This window comes from Strigops habroptila, chromosome 2, assembly GCF_004027225.2.
Source record: "Strigops habroptila isolate Jane chromosome 2, bStrHab1.2.pri, whole genome shotgun sequence".
In the NCBI taxonomy this organism is placed as follows: Eukaryota; Metazoa; Chordata; class Aves; order Psittaciformes; family Psittacidae; genus Strigops; species Strigops habroptila.
Window position 1 is genome coordinate 105,285,727 of NC_044278.2, and position 18,443 is coordinate 105,304,169.

At 34.3% G+C, this 18,443-nt stretch overlaps 1 protein-coding gene across 2 annotated transcripts in view; it reads right to left on the bottom strand.

Moving 5' to 3' along the window:
• The window catches only part of IFT88 (intraflagellar transport 88), a 44,880-nt gene that overhangs the window by 18,242 nt on the left and 8,195 nt on the right, over positions 1-18,443 (bottom strand). For both annotated transcript variants that reach the window (XM_030477928.1, XM_030477929.1), the window contains exons 10-20: positions 17,264-17,366; positions 16,502-16,616; positions 16,172-16,403; positions 14,479-14,549; positions 13,879-13,965; positions 11,046-11,145; positions 6,598-6,684; positions 5,667-5,853; positions 4,953-5,061; positions 3,372-3,522; positions 2,140-2,255 (exon numbers count right to left, since the gene is read on the bottom strand). In XM_030477928.1, the coding sequence (XP_030333788.1) occupies positions 2,140-2,255; positions 3,372-3,522; positions 4,953-5,061; positions 5,667-5,853; positions 6,598-6,684; positions 11,046-11,145; positions 13,879-13,965; positions 14,479-14,549; positions 16,172-16,403; positions 16,502-16,616; positions 17,264-17,366 (1,358 nt within the window). The remainder of the gene's footprint in view (positions 1-2,139; positions 2,256-3,371; positions 3,523-4,952; positions 5,062-5,666; positions 5,854-6,597; positions 6,685-11,045; positions 11,146-13,878; positions 13,966-14,478; positions 14,550-16,171; positions 16,404-16,501; positions 16,617-17,263; positions 17,367-18,443) is intronic.

Genomic DNA, 18,443 nt, shown 5'->3' on the forward strand with positions numbered 1-18,443 from the left:
CAAATAATCTATTTGCCTGGTAGTTGCCAAACAGGCTTATGAAAGCTGCTTCACCTTTTTTAGTTTCAGCTGAGTATGTCTCCTGCAAACAATAAAGGCAGCCAAGCATAGACCATAATAAGTTTATTTTGCAGTTCAGTACAAAAATTCTAGAGAGAATAAATTGTCAGCAGCCAGAATTAGCTGCACAACTCCTTTTATTTATCATAGATTTGTGCAGGCTGGTAAAACGAAAAATAAGAGAAAATGATTTCTCAATTCAATGTCTAACATGTTATCTTCGATTGCAATTTAAAATGTAATTATTGTGATTAAAACACTGAATATACTAAACAAACTAAAAAAGTTAAAACAAACTAAAAAAGTTAAAAAATGCTGGTCATGGTTAAAATAAACTTACAATTTTAAAATGTAACTTTATTTACAATTAGTAGCAAATTATAACCCAACATTCATGTTTATCAATTAGCGCATCTAGACTATTTTTAATACCAAATAAACAGAGAAAAATCTATGTTCATTTATCTACTATTAACAATCTCAGCCCCCAGAGAAATAATTTCTCTGTACTACTACAGATAGATTACAATTACAAATAATAATGAAGAATTTCATATGCCAATTATTCATAAGTACTTTACAATCCACATACTTCATGTTTCATGCATGGAATGAGTGCAACATGAAGCATAAAATATTTAGATCTTTGCCAAAACAAGATTGTGAAATAATCCTTTTTAGTTTCAGCTGTTTCTTTCCAAAGTTCCTAAGGTGGCCATGAATGCCAGCATATGCAATCTCATAGCTTCACTAAAACATTATTTTTTAAGGTGGCCAGTATTTACAAATAGAAGAATACTGGCAAACCTGTGAACTGTGATTTCTGTGAACTGTCTCCAGTGTATTTTCATCTAATCTACAGTTCTATTTCTTTCTAATTATACCGCAATTTGGGTGAAGTCTTCATTTTCCTATTTACTTTTGTTTCAATTTTAATTGTTGTTTAAACCTAACATTATCTCTTCTATGATTAATGTCTACTCTAACTCAAGCCCTTTCAAAACCAGAATTACCATTTTTTACTGAATTTCTAATAACCTATTCACAGTATAACCCCTCCTTAATAATATTGTACAAATTTTTGTTCACATCTTGTGCATGCATGTCTTCTAGATTCACAGAACAAAAAGAATGTAAAATTTTAGATCATCACAAGACTAGCAATAACCAAGTTTGCTTAGCTTGATTTTGAATAGGTTTCTCAAAACACAAAATAGAGAATGGAGTGAGTTTTAGTTGCATGAATTTTGTTTGGTCTATTAACATAAAATTCTTAAAGAATATATAGACAAATACTTGTTTCCACATAAAAAGAACGTATGGATGCCTTTTTAGAATTCTGCTTAAACTCTGGATTACAGATTTAAGTTTGACCAAATTTTTGTTTATTAACTACTTGTCTGGTAAGCTTCCATTCTAATCTAAAATAAAATATATGGCCTATATACTTTCTTAAGTGCATCATATTCTGCTAAGGGACAATATCAGCAATTAAGATGCTGAACTGAACTCCAGATATTTCAGATATCTCTCTCAGGATCAATCTGATCTGTCAACTTATTTTCACTGACCATTGGTAATTCTGTACTGCACATTTTTGCTTACTTCTACACCTTATTTGTAATATCCTTTCCATGGAAGTAGAAGTTACGTTAAAAGTAGAAATGCAGCAAGAACTGCTGAAAGATGCATTTATCTAAACCATCAAATCCTCATCACATGATAAAATAATGGAAAGGAAATATTTCACATAAAGCAACAGAAAAGGAGGTCTTGGTGGCTTAGGAGATCTGTTCCCCACTTTGTAGCCGTGTTTAATGGCAGAGAATAGAAAAAAGAGATTCTAACACCTAATATTATGTTGGGCCCATGGAGGATCTTAACATTGAAATTGCACAGTAACAGTAAAAACATGCTGTAGATAAACACAAAGTTGCAAAAATTAAATAATATCCCAAATATTCTTAACTTCGGTATTTATTTACAGTATTAAAATTATCCAACTAATTTATCTCTAGGTATACTTATGGATGTCTAATCACAAAACATTAGAGTAGGCATAAAATAACAATTACTTACAGGATAAGTGCTGCTCTTTCAAAGTACTCAATGGCTTTTTCACAAAACTGGGTGTCAATGTAATAGGCTCCAAGCCATTCAATGACCTCAATGTTTGAAGGGAAATACCGGTATGACTGACAAAATAGGAAAGGTGAAAGAAACACAATTTTAGTGATAAACAACATCTTTGTTACTTCTGGAATATCTTACTCAAGTGTTTAATTCTCCAGATGCCAAAAACATGTAATATATGAATGGAAGTAGTGTGCTACACTAAGTAATCCTGAAGAAAAAAAAAAAGAAAAAGGCATGCTAAGCTTTCTAATTACAAAATGCTTTTTAGAAGTCACCTGAGATGAGCCTGTCACATTTTCCATCCAGCCTTATTTGAAAACTATTATTTTAAATAGTTTGCAACAGCAAAAATGTTTACTTACATCATGTCTACATTTGAGTAAATTACCTAGAAGATTAAACAATGTTAACTAATACGTGTACAATTCCACACTCTAATCAGTCTGCTGGAAAACTCACTTAAAAGCATTCTTTTCTACAAAATACATTATGTACATAAATAACAATTTCGGCTTTTTAGAAGTTCCCACTGAAACAGGCAATAAAATTATCATCAAGCATGACTCTACACCCATATTCAGATTGCAACACAGGCTTTGGTCATCCTTGCTTTACATAGATGAAAAGAACTATCAGATTGCAGCAAAGCAACTTCCTGTCTTATTCCTGTTTCTAAAACAGACTAATCTCTACAAACTACTGACAGTACTATAGCTGCTTTGAACTGAGAGAGGATGCCTACCTTTAGGCAACTGCATACATATTTAGGAACTGAAACACATCATATATAGGTATCTCCATATCCACTATACAGATACAGCTTCCAATCAACACAGTTATGTTACACACCTTTAAAATTAAATTTATTATATCCATTCTTTATTCAATCTCAGACTATATTTTAAATTAAAATTGTTAGAGGTCAATGTAAACATGAAAGTCTGAGGTCAAATACCATGTGGAAACACCAGCTATGTGTTTCCTTAGGATCCAATTTAGAAATGTTAGATTTTGTCAACTGTTCCTCAAAATTTCTTCCCCCCGCCTTGGATTACATTTTTAAAGGTTTAAATAAAAGTTTAAATTACTCAGTTGTTAATTTGATACAGGAAGCTATGGCAAAATCTTCCTTAATTATGACAAAGTGCATTGGAAAAGCAATAAAGAACAAGTACCTCATAGTAATAATGAAAAGCTTGGGATTTATCCCCTTCATTATCATATAATTTCCCTAGCTTTGAAAGTACATGCGGATCAGTTGGTACTACACTGATCAACTGCAGGAGCCACTCTATGGCTCGATTGGGATCTCCCATGATCTCATATCTGCGTTTTCTTCAGTCAAGGACTGATGCCAATGATATTTTGATTTACTCAGAATTCCTACTACTTTACATAATGTCATCCATATGCTGGACAGATATACCAGTCACTGCAGTGTGGAGATACGCTGTCTTTTCTACACATTGTTTTCAAATTTCATTTTTACCATAAAGTATTTTTGTTATGCAGAAAAGAGAGAAATATTGAGAGGCTCTGGCTGCTTTTTCACCTTAAAAACACTTCAGGCTTGGTTCTCCACTCTCTCTGTCACTAATTTTACTTTGACTTCCCCATTTATAAGAATCAAGTGTGAGGACCATGTGATCTATCTGTAGCCTTTACAACTTGGTTAGTTTCTCATAATACATTATTTTGTCCTAAAGTAAGTGGTCAGGTAAAACTGTTATCCTCAAGAACAGACTTTTGCCTGCAGTGAGATTTTCTACTGTATGTCTAAGCAGCACAGCACAGATAGTGTACAATGCTGGTTCAGAGAACAGAGGCAGCTTCAGCTGTAATTAGGCCTACAATATGCTCTCCCCTCCTCTGTCATCCTTAGCAGCACAGACCTCTGCAGCAACGTGAGCTGGAGCTGCTGCCCAACATGTTCTTTCAGTTTCTGCTGTACCCTACTCTTCATGGAGAAAGCTTGCGAGTATTAGTGGAAAGCAGTTTTACATAGCAGTGGAGCAGAGAAATTCTTCCCAGATGGGAGCTGGGAGTTGTAGGGCCATTTATGCTGTTGTAAAGGAGCTATATGAGGAATAGAGATCACAGTCCTTTTGTATTTTTGGAGATTACTTATTTTACTAAAACATATTTTTATTACTTTCACTATTCTTAGAAGTGTGGTACAGCAACTGGAATCTTGGAAGGACTTAATGATGGCCTGCACATCCTCAGAAGCATTATTAAAAAAATTCAGTGTATAGAATATCACTGGTGATGTGCAAAGCCAACCCCTTCCCTCCTTAGCTTTTCAACCTGTTGAGCTTTTGCAGTGATGGGAGACAGTTATTTTTTTAAACATACACTAACTAATCTGAAAACAGCTTTCAGAACAGAACTTCACTTTCATTAACTGAAAGGGTTTACTCAATTGTGCTTACATCTGTCACATTATTTTCGTAATAAAAGCAGTAGCATTTTAAACACTCCAGGACACAATTTAATACTAAGTGTAAATATATTCCCCGCCATGTGCACAGTCTTAATGTATTTCTTCACTTGCTCCACTGGAAGTGTCCAAGAAGGTTCTCAGCTCTTTTCTCATTTTCACAAACATCAGAGAATGAATCTATGCATGACCATCCTAATTATAAGGGACACTACAGTAAATTTCTAAGTTATCATGTCATGATTGATACACATTATTTCAGATTAAATGAGTTTACTAAAATCACCATCCCTTATCATAACCCAGAAAAAGATACATGTTTGCTATCTGGTGAAGGACTTGGGCACTATTTCGAAGGATTGCATGGAGTTTCAGAAAACAATCCAAAGCTTCATCTATTCTGTTTAACTTCTTGTATGTTAAACCTAAAAAAATAAAGGTTACGGTATTATTGCAATGAGAAAAAGATGACTTTAGCATATTAACTGACAGAATAACCAAAAGAATTGCAATAGGAACATGGTACTCAGAGGCAGTGTAACTGCCTTGGCATTGATGGACTTTATTTGTGAGAGCCATGCTTACAATTCTTACCAGCTAGTATGACTTACCAAACTGATAAACACAAGGAACACAAACGTAATCGAAGACCAAGAACATATGTCATCACACTTTTTGAACAAGATGAGCGAGGGAAGCAGGGGGAGGGCTTTTACAGGGGAATGACTCTGATCATTCAATAATGCTAAAACTGGTGTATTTTTAGTTGATAGTAGAAATTTTTATCTTCAAAGTGACTTAATCAGCTGCTAGCTAGTTGATGTTGTTAACACTGGCTTTTTTTTTTTTTTTTTTTTTTTGCAGAACAGATAGGAAGTACAAATTAACACCTTGCTATAATATAAATTACTGAATAAAGTAATAATAATTCGTATATATTTCTATACAAGAAAACTTTGAAAGCTGGATTCTTAGAAACACTACTGTTACTTATAGACAAAGATAAATCCCAAAAGCACCTTTGGCTTACCAAGATTATAGAGTGCTTCAGTGCATGAGGAATCGTTCCCGAGAGCTTCCTTATAAAACTCAGCTGCTTTTTCATAGTCTCCTTTTGCAAAAATAGTATTTCCTTTGTTAGTTAAAGCTGCTGGATTGTACCTATCAGAAATTACAGCTAAATCTGCATAGTTAGCTGCTTGCGCCAATTCATTCTCCTACATGAACAAAACAAACATTGTATTAGTCATTTGACAGTCAATTTTCTTGCAGCTGTGTCTTCTTACACTTGGTGGAATTTCAAAAGATTGAGGATGGAAAAAACAAAAAAAAAACAAAAAAAACCATTCTTCAGTCCTAAAATATTCTGTACGTATTTGCATAAGGCAGATCATCTCCTTCTAGTTTCAGAGAACTTAAGACAAGAACCAGACGTGTTTTGTCCCATTCAGTTTTCTTCGCAACAAAGCAGTATTTCTAAAAAAAACCAACCCAACCAACCAACCAAAAAACCCAAAAAAACCTCAAAACCCAACCAACAAAACAAAAAACAAAAAAAAGCCCACCACACACAAAAACACCCCAAAACAAATTTCCATACTCTACAAACTTCATACACAATCACACCTGCCTAAGCTATATAGCTACATACTTCAGATATTCCTGAAGTTCAGCCAGGGTCTTCAGGACCTGAGGTTTAAATGTAACTGCTGTGCTTCTGCACAAATCATGCTGCAGGCAATCTAGGGCCTGGGGCTCAATTTCACTCTTCCTCCCAGCAATAGGATACAAACGACATGTTCCAAACTTCAACTACAGCCAGAACTGGTGTTCCAGAGTTAACTCCTCTACATACAGATTCTTGTTTACAGAGATTCAAAGACACAAAAATTGCTACAAACATACAGAAGTTGCTACATAAACTGCAGTTCTTAATTGGTTCTGTTGAAGCAAACACTTACCAAATAATAAAGGAATGAAAGGTTTGTTGCTGCTGCACTCTTTACATTGCTATCCTTTTGCTCAAACATTTTTAAAGTCTCCAGTGCCTAGAAGTAATTTGGAAACAACACATTTACATACTTTATAATTACTAGAGCTTGTAACACACTCTTGTAAGCATGTACACAAAAGTATATCTGTACTAAACCCAATCTTGGCCACTAAATTTCAAAACTATTGGCTGTTTATTACTACTTTGAAATTTAGATTAATTATGGCTACCTTGAAGTACACAAGTATCTGACAATTCTACACATTCAAAACACAAGTTTATATTATTTGCATTTAATCTAGTCAACTAATTAAAATTCTCATAACTCTCTCTCTAAGTGAACACAAAAGCATTGACATTAAAACTCTTATTAAAAAGCTAAAAATGTACATGCTATAGAAAAACATATGCAAGACAGTGTAGCATTAGATCTCAATTTGCAGTTGTTTCATTTAATAAGATGACAACACCTATCTAAGTTTAGGAAGTACTCAAATGTGAAGACTGAGATGAGATTTGTTTTAAAGACACTTTTACACGAACACTAAATTTCGTAAACTTCAAAATAAAGAAGCTTGTGGACCAAAAGTAAACAAATTTGTAGCTAATAAACCATCAAAGAAGCTTTGAAATAAGAGGCAGCTTTTTTCATTGACTATGTGATAACATTTGTAAGTGCAGACTACTTTAAGAAAGTCTGGCCTTTTTACACTAAATATTTATATTAACTACACAAACTGTTAGAATATCACAGTGAGCCCAATTCCACCATCTATCACAACACAGATGTGGCAACCTCAATTTAGCCATCAACATTAGCAATTCAAAAAGTTTCCTTCTTCCTTCACATGAAACCTAAAGCTGCTGTTTACATATCAAAGTGAAGGCATGATACTGTATGTGGAATGCCAACACAAACAAAGGAAACAAGTCTTAATCGGCTGCCATACGTACTGTTTTTACAGATACTTTACATAAAAAACATGACTGTACTAAAGATGTGTAAAATGACAAAGTATATACAGCTAGATGCAGTTCATTGATTTGGTCAACTACATTCCACCCGAGAACTATGAACTACTAAAGATCATCATCTCCTAATAGTAGGAAATTGTTTAAAGAAATACACCAATTTCAATCAAGAAGAGCATTTCAAAAGTTAGGCTCTAGATTTTGTGGTCTCTGAAATCTAAGACTTCAATGTGACAGTGTTAAACTTATATAGATACTTGTGACTTTCTCCCAGAAGGGAATGGTCCAAAATATTTACAGATGGAACACTACTATATCTGAGATACTCTATTCTTAAGCAAAGACTTAATTCTTCATGGAATTAATTTTTAGGAAACTTAGAACTACATATAGTTCAAAGGCTCTTTCTGAAAAGCTACTTCCCATTGTAGCTGATTTGTTTACCTTTGCTTTGACTGCTAAATGGCACCTTTGACAATAAAGATTAGAGTGGAAGTAATCTCTTTTTCATGTATAATGAAAAGTTTGTATGTTTCTGAACTCTATTCACTTACTGGCAAATTATGCCGAAGGTCCCTTGAACCATTTCAGTAATAACGAGCCCTAGGATGAAAATCCGTAGCAATACTCCTTTTGTTCTTGCAAAATAGAAATGTTCTTGCTGTACCATCAGCTAAATTTATATTTTTCTAAATAACTTCTAACTTTTTAGTCCCAACAATAACGATTAGATTCAAGAAGCAAAATACAGACTGTCCAAATTATTCTTCGTGACATGCTTCCAATGTACCTAAATCAATCATCGGCTTACAGAAGTTCAAAGCAGCTTGCCTGACCCAAGGAGGGTCTGCAAGAGATGATAGGGAGTTGCATGGCTAACCTGCAAAATTTTGTTTTGAAATTAATTTTCAAAGTTTTTCTTTGAAATTAAAAAAAAAAACACCATTCAAACGTCTAATACACAAACCCACTTACTAATAAAACAGAATCTAGATATATTATGGTAATTTCCACTTTTTTGGCTAGGACTGTTTTCAAATATCATATTCATTATAAGTACATAGTTAAGCCCATTATAGTCACAGCAGAAATCTATTTTAGTTCTTGTTTTTGAAACACAATAAAACTTTCGACCTTGAAACTGAGTACTTCACAAAGTTTCCATTCTTGTTCTTCAGCCAAAGGTGTGTTGAGCAGGTGGTGAGTTAGTACGTATATGAACAACAGACAGACAGGATGAATACAAGTGGCAGCTGCAGTTGTATTGGAATAAAGAAAAAAAAAAGACTCTGCAATCACCATTCTGCAGTCCCACTCTAATATTAAGTAGCTCCAGTGCAGGTTAGAGGTCTTCTATCACATAATCAAAATAAAAAGTCCATCTTCTCCACTTACTCCTAACTTCCAACACCTTTCCCTCTTCCTCCAATGGAGTACTCCACGGAAACATCACCAACAATCTCTGTATCTCATTTTACCTCTGAGAATTGTTGGGTTTTTTTTTTCCCATTGTTGGTTTTAGTTTGGTTTTTTAACCTATACTGGATACTAACTGGAAATTGCAAAGAATTACCATCAGAACAGTAAATTCTTGAGATCATATAACTGTTTACTTAGCTGCAACACTCTCACCCTTCAGAAGTTATCATCAATAAAGCTACTAGATTTTCCCCAAATTTTCCAAACTCTCAAACTGCTTCCTGATCACAGAAAAGCTATCAGTCAGACATGCAGTATAATAAAGGGTAACCCTCTCGCTGTATCTACAGGGAAGGAAAAGAGGACAGGACAGACAGGAGGAGCAAGAGCTGCTCAGGAAACCAGAAGAGCTTATATATGAGAAGGAAAAGCAGGCTAAAGTTAAGCAAGTGGCCTTGTTTGCAGCGCTCCAAGCTGTGGGAAGGTGAGGGACTTAGAAAATGAGAGAGATATTCAGCTTCAGCTGTAATTTTGCTGTACATGATCTCTCATACTTCTTTCCACACCTGCAAACCCAGGGGTTGCTATATTCCTTCTTATTTATCCAGCACTGCTATTATTGAATGTACCAAACAGTGCATGTTGGAAGGAAATTGAGCAAATCCTTCAGATATCCAAGCTTATTGTTCAGATGAAGTTGTTTTTCAACTGCTCCCATCTCAAACCAAGCATTTTCACACACACACACACACACACACACACACTCTATAAAAATCACATGAGAGTTTTGATGAAAACCTGGTATTATACATTATAAAAATTTGATAAAGAGCAAAAAAATGCATTTGTCTTAAAAGAAAAACCTTAAAAGAAAGCTGCACATTCACCTAGATAATATTAAAAACTTAAACATGGTAACTTGTGGTATTAATTTATATGCATACATTGGCGATTTATATGCATAGAAAAGGGAAGCTGCAGCTAACAGCCTAATGTACTTATTAGCAAGTGATTGGTGATGATTTTTAACATGAAGGCTGTTCATCATAAAAAATTCATTGGCAGAAATGTCTCTAATTAAAGACTGGACAGCCAGTTGCAGAAAGAGATCTTACCTACATAAACATACATACATAATTTCAACATAGCCAAAAGTTACTTCACATGTATATTTTAAAATATAACAAAATAATGAAGAAGGAACATGTAATAATATGCATGATAAAACCTGTAAAAATCACAAAGATTTTGGTAGATCTATTGTCTGAACAGTTAATGAGTTTTGAGCAATGAGCTATACTTTTACTTGGAAATACCAATACTGTATCTTTCCTATGACCTCCCTTATTTGCTAATATACACTATGGCTTAAACTGCTATAGTATCTTTTCAGTAACAGTGATTCATCCTAGGCCTCTGCTTTCCAGGGGGCCAATCTTTTATAAAAGATGCAGAACTGCCCAAGCTCCTGAGCAGATGCTTAGTTTAATTCCAGTTCATATTTCCATGGAAGGATAGGAGAGCTGACTGAAGTTCAAGATCAGATATAATATTTTAGGGAATGCTGTAGTACATATGTAGCAGTGAGAATTCCTTAACATAAAGAATACTTATGAAGCGCATCTGCATGTATTTTGGTACTATAGTCAACCTAACTGAGAGAAAGATTCAGCTCACACTAATAAAAACACTTCCACATTGATTAGCAACATGCTCTCTAGGCTCCATTGACTGTAATGACTACGATTCCACTAACTGTAATGACAGCTTGGACACCCCGGGAAGATAATTAACTTTAGGAGTCGTAATTTTGACATGAACTGCATTCGCTGTAACTTCTGTGGCAGAAATTTCATTTCGATAAAACTTTTGCCAGTGCTTTTATAGTTATTTTACTTCGCAGCATCAATCTGATTATTATGTTCGCATAAGTCATTTCTTCCTCTCTGAAAAATATGCTATGGCTAAGAAAGATATCTTTGCCAATACAGTATTAAAAAGTAGTAATGTGAAAAGCTACTATACCTGGTTAAAATCCTGCTGCCTCAAGTAAGTAGTGGCTTTATTTATTTCCAGGTCATTGGCTAACTCTACATATTGGGAAGTTTTTACTGCTTCAACACACCTACAGCAGAAAGCAAGCCATTACCAAATGCATCTATGCAAATTACAGTTAAGTTACAGACTTTTGCAGCCAATTTGCTTTCCAAAATGACTTGTTCCTAACTATTCTTTCTTCACAGAGGCAAAGAGCACTTTGAGTAAAAATATCTGAACCTCCCCCCCCCCCCATTGTATTCCCCTAACCTACCTTAACAATACAATCTCTGCACTCACTTTTTTTTTGGTCAGCTGCCTAAATATCATGTTATTTTCCACCACCGAGTGATACTTGCTGTCAGATTTTGACTAAGATGATTTTTCAAACCATCATCATTGGATACATTCTGTCAGTTGATTTTTCAAACCTTATATCCTGTTTCATACCTTTCCAAGCCCATAAAAGAGCATGGTGGACAAAGCCAGAGACTGCAGATTGTGTCCCTAAGATACATAATAATAATAAAGTCATAATAATAAACCCTTCCTGGTCATCTCCCAGTTACTTTTGGCTTAGGGTCTTCTGCAAAATGAGGGCAGAACAGAACACAGCACACAGTTCACATGTTCATTCACAGACACCATCTTCCAGGGTTTGATGTGGTGTACTTTAAAATTGCCTAGTCATTTGAAGCATGAACTTTATTTATTGTACACATACATTGTTCTCTCAAACCAGAATTAAGCACACTAAAGGAACAACTTTGTGAGATGCTTCTTTAATTCCTTCCACTTTTTATTTTTTTTAAGTGGTGGAAAGCCACCTTCCTTTCTTCTAACAGTTGGCTAATTTGCCGGCAAGTTTAATTTAACAAACTGCCTGCTGCTGTAATTGGGTTGGCTTGTGGACAGTCTCTGTACAAAGCATAGAAATGCGTTTCGATGTTGGAGGCAAAGTTATATTGACAAAAATAGCAATTTCTACAAAGATACCTGTAAAAAAAAAATAATTAAAAAACAGTTTTCAGCTGTTACTGTTAACATCTTTTAACCATAAAATGCAATGACATCTAACTATCCAACTGTTCCTTACAGAATATGACAGAATAGTCCCAAGATTGTGTCACATTTTAAGTAAGAATTTAGGAAATCCAAAGATTATTTGTCCTCGCTTTATTTTTGTAAATAAAATTAATCTGATTAAAAGCACATTTAACACTCAGAGGACTCATAACAAAGTGTAGTATTTGGAAAACTAACTCATGCTGCTAGTCGAATTTCTTCACCTGGGCTTGAATATCTCAGCTTAGAAGAATAGAGAGTGAATCTGTCCTGATATACACAAAACAATCCCACACATCTCACCAGAAGTTGTTTAGTCAGCCAGAACAGATATCAGAGTGGTTTACTTCATGCCAAGTATTTTGTGGATAGCACTAAGGAAATTGAGTATCTGACAACCTTTTCCAGTTTTCTTGAACAAAAACCAAAATACAGAGCAAATAATTCAGACTTCCTCATGTTAACATGTTATAAAGCAGCAAGCTAATTTTCACACGACATACTGTTTAAGTTCTGGTAAGTCAGAATGGCAATATTAGGGAAATTATAAGATTCTAATGATTATTATACCATCAAACACCACCTTGTGGACTCCAGCAGACTACACATGCCTGTGTCAGAGATTATAGTATAAACAGCTTTATTAGTGAATTATAATTATAGGACCTGCAAAATTTTAAAATAATCCTGACTGGGAAAAACCAAAAACCAAACCAAACAAAAAAAAAAAAAACCCAACAACAAAAAAAAAAACAAATCACGAACAAAAGCCCAAACAAAACCAAAACAAACAAGTAAAGAAAAGTTCTCTTTTCCCACCAAATCTCCTTCAATTCCCAAAACTGAACATACCTTTTAGTAATGTTGTGGCTGCAGATACACAACATTCATTTACGTACATGCTATTTTCCAATATTCATACTAAAAATACTAAAAATATTAAAGTCCTTATAACAGAAAACTAAATACTAATTAAAAATAAATCCTGAAAAGTTATATTAATCAGTTTTATACTGTCCTTAACAGGAATTGTGTCTATTTTATTTTATTTCAAAGAGAAGAGTATTCTGCTGTAGGAAATAATACAACAGAAAGCAAAAGCTAAGCTGCAAATTGAAAAATTGAGTGGATTCAGAAGTCAAAATAGTAAACTGTATCAGCAGCCTATCACTGTATACGCTTGTATAAGTGTTTAAGAAACATAAACTTTAAACTTACTGTACTGTTAAGTTTAAACTTAATGTTTATAAATGAAACGCGAATAAACCTTTCTAATAATATTTAGATTACAATGCTTTATATAATGGTTCTATGGAGTAATGAAAACTTCTAAGCCCCCCAAGCCTTCATTATGCTATCTTCAAACTTAAGGCAAAGAGTAGCAATCATTGCTTTCTGCACAACATTTGTTTGTGGAGACTTAAATGTTCTTCAAGACTCAAACTGGTTTTTCAAATTCAACTGAACTTTCAAAAGCTCTTTTTGTGCTAATACAGAACATTTCAAAATGTATAATTAGCAGTTGAGTTTCAATAATAAATGAAATTTATTTTTAACACAGAATAGACTCTAACACTTTGGTTTGCTCTTCTCCACAGCATTATTGAGGCAAACTGAAAATAGGCTCGACACTATGTTTGAGATGTGAAGCAAACAATGTTTCCCAGGCTGTTTGTTTGTGAATCTGGTTTCGTAGCCAGCATATAGAGAGACTGGCATATAGTTTAGACAAAAAAAATCCCCACTTGACTCTTACCAGTCATAGCCCACTGCAAAAGATGTCTCAATTACTGGTGCAATGAGTTTAGCAGCTGTCATGATGTATTCCTCTGCCATAGATTTCCTAAGAAAAAACCAAAACAAGACAAAAAAAAAGCAACAATCCAACACGCAAACATGTCACCATTTCAAAAACATGTATAGAAAAAATGACCAAGTCTTGTTCTTGCTTCTTCCTGTACTCAGGACAATCTTAGAAGTTCATCTAACTAGCCTCCTGCCACTGTCCTGTATCTTGATAAAGCTCTCAGTTTTCCTGTTTTCCTTTCACTGCACATGGTAGCTGTATTTTTTTAAAAAAATATAACAAACCACAAAAAGAAAAAAAAAAAGCAGCCAAACAAAACCCCCACAACAAAACAATGCTGCAAGTTTTAAGTAATTTGGGGTAGATCATCTATTTTAGCGCAGTACACTAAACTGAGTGATCCAACCAGTTTTTCCAAGCGTGCTCTTTCCTAAGAATCACAAGGACACTTTTATAACAAGAGCTGCGGACACCCGAGAAGACTGATAATACTTTCAGGAGCTAAAATCCATGGCACCACAGTCAAGAAAGAATAGACTCCACCATTACCTCTCACGTTCCATTTGTCCTAAGCTGTCATTTTTAATAGCTTCGATCAGTAGATTTGTATGTGGATCATCCTGGAGAACAAAGCAACTACAGATTATGCCAGTATATATGCATTTTAATTATTTTGTAGAAAGTATGACTAAACATCAATTGATGCAAATTACATAGTCTATAACATCACTTATTACTTCTCACATTTTAAAAAGCTAGCTTCAGTTTGAAGTAGTTTTCTAACCCCAAATTTGGAATTCGGCGTTACAACTACTTTAATCCTATTTTCCTGCTCATGTATGTGGTCATAACTCACAGTAGGGTTGTTACTAGGTGTAGTTAATGTCATGTGTATCAGACTGGGAAGGCTGCAAATCACAGTGAGAATATTCACATGCTTAGAAGTAAGAGCATCCTTAAGCGTCTGCTGAACTGCAGTGGTATTCAGCAGGTGAGGATCTGTGCTACCTTCTCAGCACAGTAACTCACAGTCATCTTGTGGTTTCTATCACAGATCTCTGTTAGTTCTAAAAGAACTGATGCAAGTATTCTGGGTAGCGACCCCTTCCTCATTTATTGGGGATAGATCATAGATTTATACAAAATAAAAACCAGAAGGAAACTTTGTGATCTTTTCTAACCTCTTTATAACAAAATACAGAATTTGGAATGTTAAAACTATATCTTGACTATCCTTATCAACAACTTCTACAGTCTAAAGCTTTTCTTCCAATGGATAATCTTACATAGTCCTCAATTAAATTAAGTGCTTAATGACCCTTACTGTTACATAACTTCTAATATGATAAATTTAATATATATACATTATATATTAATATATAAGACATTCTACGAATATTAATATATATGCTTAATCTATTAAATTTTATTTGCTTATGCTAGGACAATAGGAAGCAACGGCTACTCTTAAGCTGCAAATAGTTTGAAGACTAATTATATCGTTAATCTTTAGGACTGAAAATGGAAGCTTTGCATCACTGAAAAAAAAAAGATTGCTAAGAGAATATAAAGGGCTTGCCTCGACCTTTCTATAGAGGACCTTTCAAAGAGGGACCCCAAACCTATTAATTACTTTTTCCTGTCTTAACATCATGAACTGCTGGTTTCATGGTACAAAGGAAGACCAGTTTCAAACCAAGTCTAATAAACTAAAATAAACATCTGTGAACTTTACTAAAACTTTCTTCTGTAAGATAACACCATGGTATTTCAAGTTTTATTAACACTCATCAATAAATGAGTGCTAATTTATTAACACTCATTTTGAGATAACTTGCATTAACTCACTCATTGCTTTGTTCCCTTTATTTTAGCTTATAAATATTAAAATTTTGTCTGAATAAAGGAAGTAAAGCAGTAAGAGAACTATGTTAAGTCAGCCCAGATGAATTTCAACAGAATAATTATGAAGACAATTGCGTGGTGTGAATTTTATGTATATCATTATCTTCTGAGGAAAAAAGGATCGGAATGTTCTCAGCATTATTTTACACTTCTGAGCAGTACTGCCACACTAAGTTCATGCCCGTAAAAAAAAATGTTATTTTAGATACATACACATCAATTTTCATATTCAGTACAGTCCAAGCATTCAATGTCTCTCTCTCTTCCTCACGATTTACCATATAAAGACACAGTTTGTTTGGTTCAAACATACATAGTTCATTTTGTTCAAACTTACATTTGGTGAAACGTATTTGTCATCGTAATCCACTTCACAGGGAACTGCAATCAATTTTTGGAAGGCTTTTTTCATTTGCTCACAGTTTCCAATAGCAAAATAACACAGGATCAAGTTGAAGCCTGTCTTTAGGTTTGGGGACATGCTCATTATAAGTTCAAATGAAGAAATGGCATCAGTGTATTGGCCAGTTTTAATAAACGCAACTCCAATATTTTCCATTATTTTAATCCTAAGTAAAGAAATCAGGATTAGGTTATATTTTTAACTATCGAATCATACTGTATCCAAAACTTGTACTCAGAATCATGCCTACTAGCGGTAACTCACCTCATCTCTTTGTGGACACTAGGAATCTGATCTAGAGCCATACGGTAGAATTTGATAGCTTTGGAATAGTTCCGTTGTTTTAAATATATATTTCCCATATTGACCTTCAGTCTACCTATCGAAAGAAATCAATGAGTTACAGTCTTTTAAAACATAATTACAGCATCTTTACATTGTTTCAAAGTGACAGAACAGAACTCAACAAATTTGTTCTTAACAAATACCAGTGCCCCTTTAAAGAAGCACTGCACAGAACAACCTCTTGTGAATTTTCACCCCAAGGGAGACATAGTAATGAAACCTGGAAAAGAATTGTATTCTGATTTTGACTGTGAATTAAAGGATGTGGTAGAAATTATTTATAGTGCTCTCCAGCAAGACAGCTGCAAATAAGCATCTCTGCGAAAACTGTACTGTAGGAGTCTCAAAGATGTGCAAAGTACTAAAAGAAGCTTTCAGAAGGGAAACGCTGAGTCAAAAGAGAAAAAAAATAGTATCTGAGCAGACAACATAGTGTGTGTGGTGTGAGAAAATTATGTATGTGGCTTTATGTTTAGCTTAGCCTATGGAAAGGAAAGGCTTCATGACTTTAAGAGCCAAACCACATTAAATCATACCAAGTCAGAGATCATGAGTGTCTGTCATCCACTCTGACTGGTAGATATGAGAGCTAAGATGTCTGTGAGTCAACACCATGCAGATAGAAGTCCTCATGTTGAATGTCTGACTACCAGTTTTAATCCACTTTAGAATGTAACCTACCTCCACTGGTGAACAACTTATTCTTCACTATAACTTGGTAACTATTCAGTGCTTCCGCATACATTCCATTTGCAGCATACTGACAGGCCAGATTTAAAAGAACCTACCGAAAAATGCAATTATAGGTACAAGAAAATGTGTTGTTCTCTCAACAGTAATAAGCATGAATTCATAATAGATAATTTCAAATTAATTTTACCTTGGTAAAAGTATTGCTTTTACCAGTTTTAAGCTTCCCATCTTTAATGCTCCTTTGTTCTTGTACATTGACATTGAGAAAACAAATTTCAAATCCATTTATTTTAAGTAATTATTTTAATTTTGTACTTAAATAACTCCTATTGAAAGTCATGCTAAGCGGGCCTTAGACCTAAGTAGACACAATGTTATAATGCGAAATTATTAGAAAACATTCATACAAGGTAATTCTCAGGGATTGTGTGTAATTTATGACTCCAAACATGTGGAAAATGGTCCTACTATCTGTGGTCACTCAGCTTATGAAGAGAGAATTTTTCCAAACTGCTGTTTCAAATCAGAAGTTCTGTTTGTGTCTGGTAAAATATCTCTGCATTTTTTCCCCAGCTTTACTCTGACCCTCACCATAAATTACTATGTCTGCCTAATTCTATGCATTTATTATTAACAATTGTCTCTAGAGCACTACCTGCAGTACAACTTTAAATTCTCCCTAAGTAGTTTTATGTATGTTGTATTCTTTTCTTAAAAATGTCTACTACTAATTTGAAAACCAGGATGTAGATCTAGATACCTGCTTTAAGATTCAGGATTTAAGAATGTTACTATATCCTATTTCATGTAATATATTCTCTGCCACTTTATGGTTCAAGTTAAATGCAGTGTCTGATCTTTCCTGTCTTCTTCCCTTGCCATGTTACATTTTCTAGACTGTATATTTTTGAAGTACAGGTTTTACATCTGTTATATTTTGGTATACATGTTTTGCATGGGAGTAGATAGCGGGAACAGATATTCATGGGCATCCTTCTTCCCTTAATGTTGACTACATGGTTTCTCTGGTACTTGAGATTGCACAGGCATAGACTTGATGATCTAAATGGATCTTTGCAATTCAATGATAACTTTTTAACTTCAATAAGTCATTCACTTTATCCTCATAAACTTCTTCCACCCCCAAATTTAAACTGTATCTCACCTG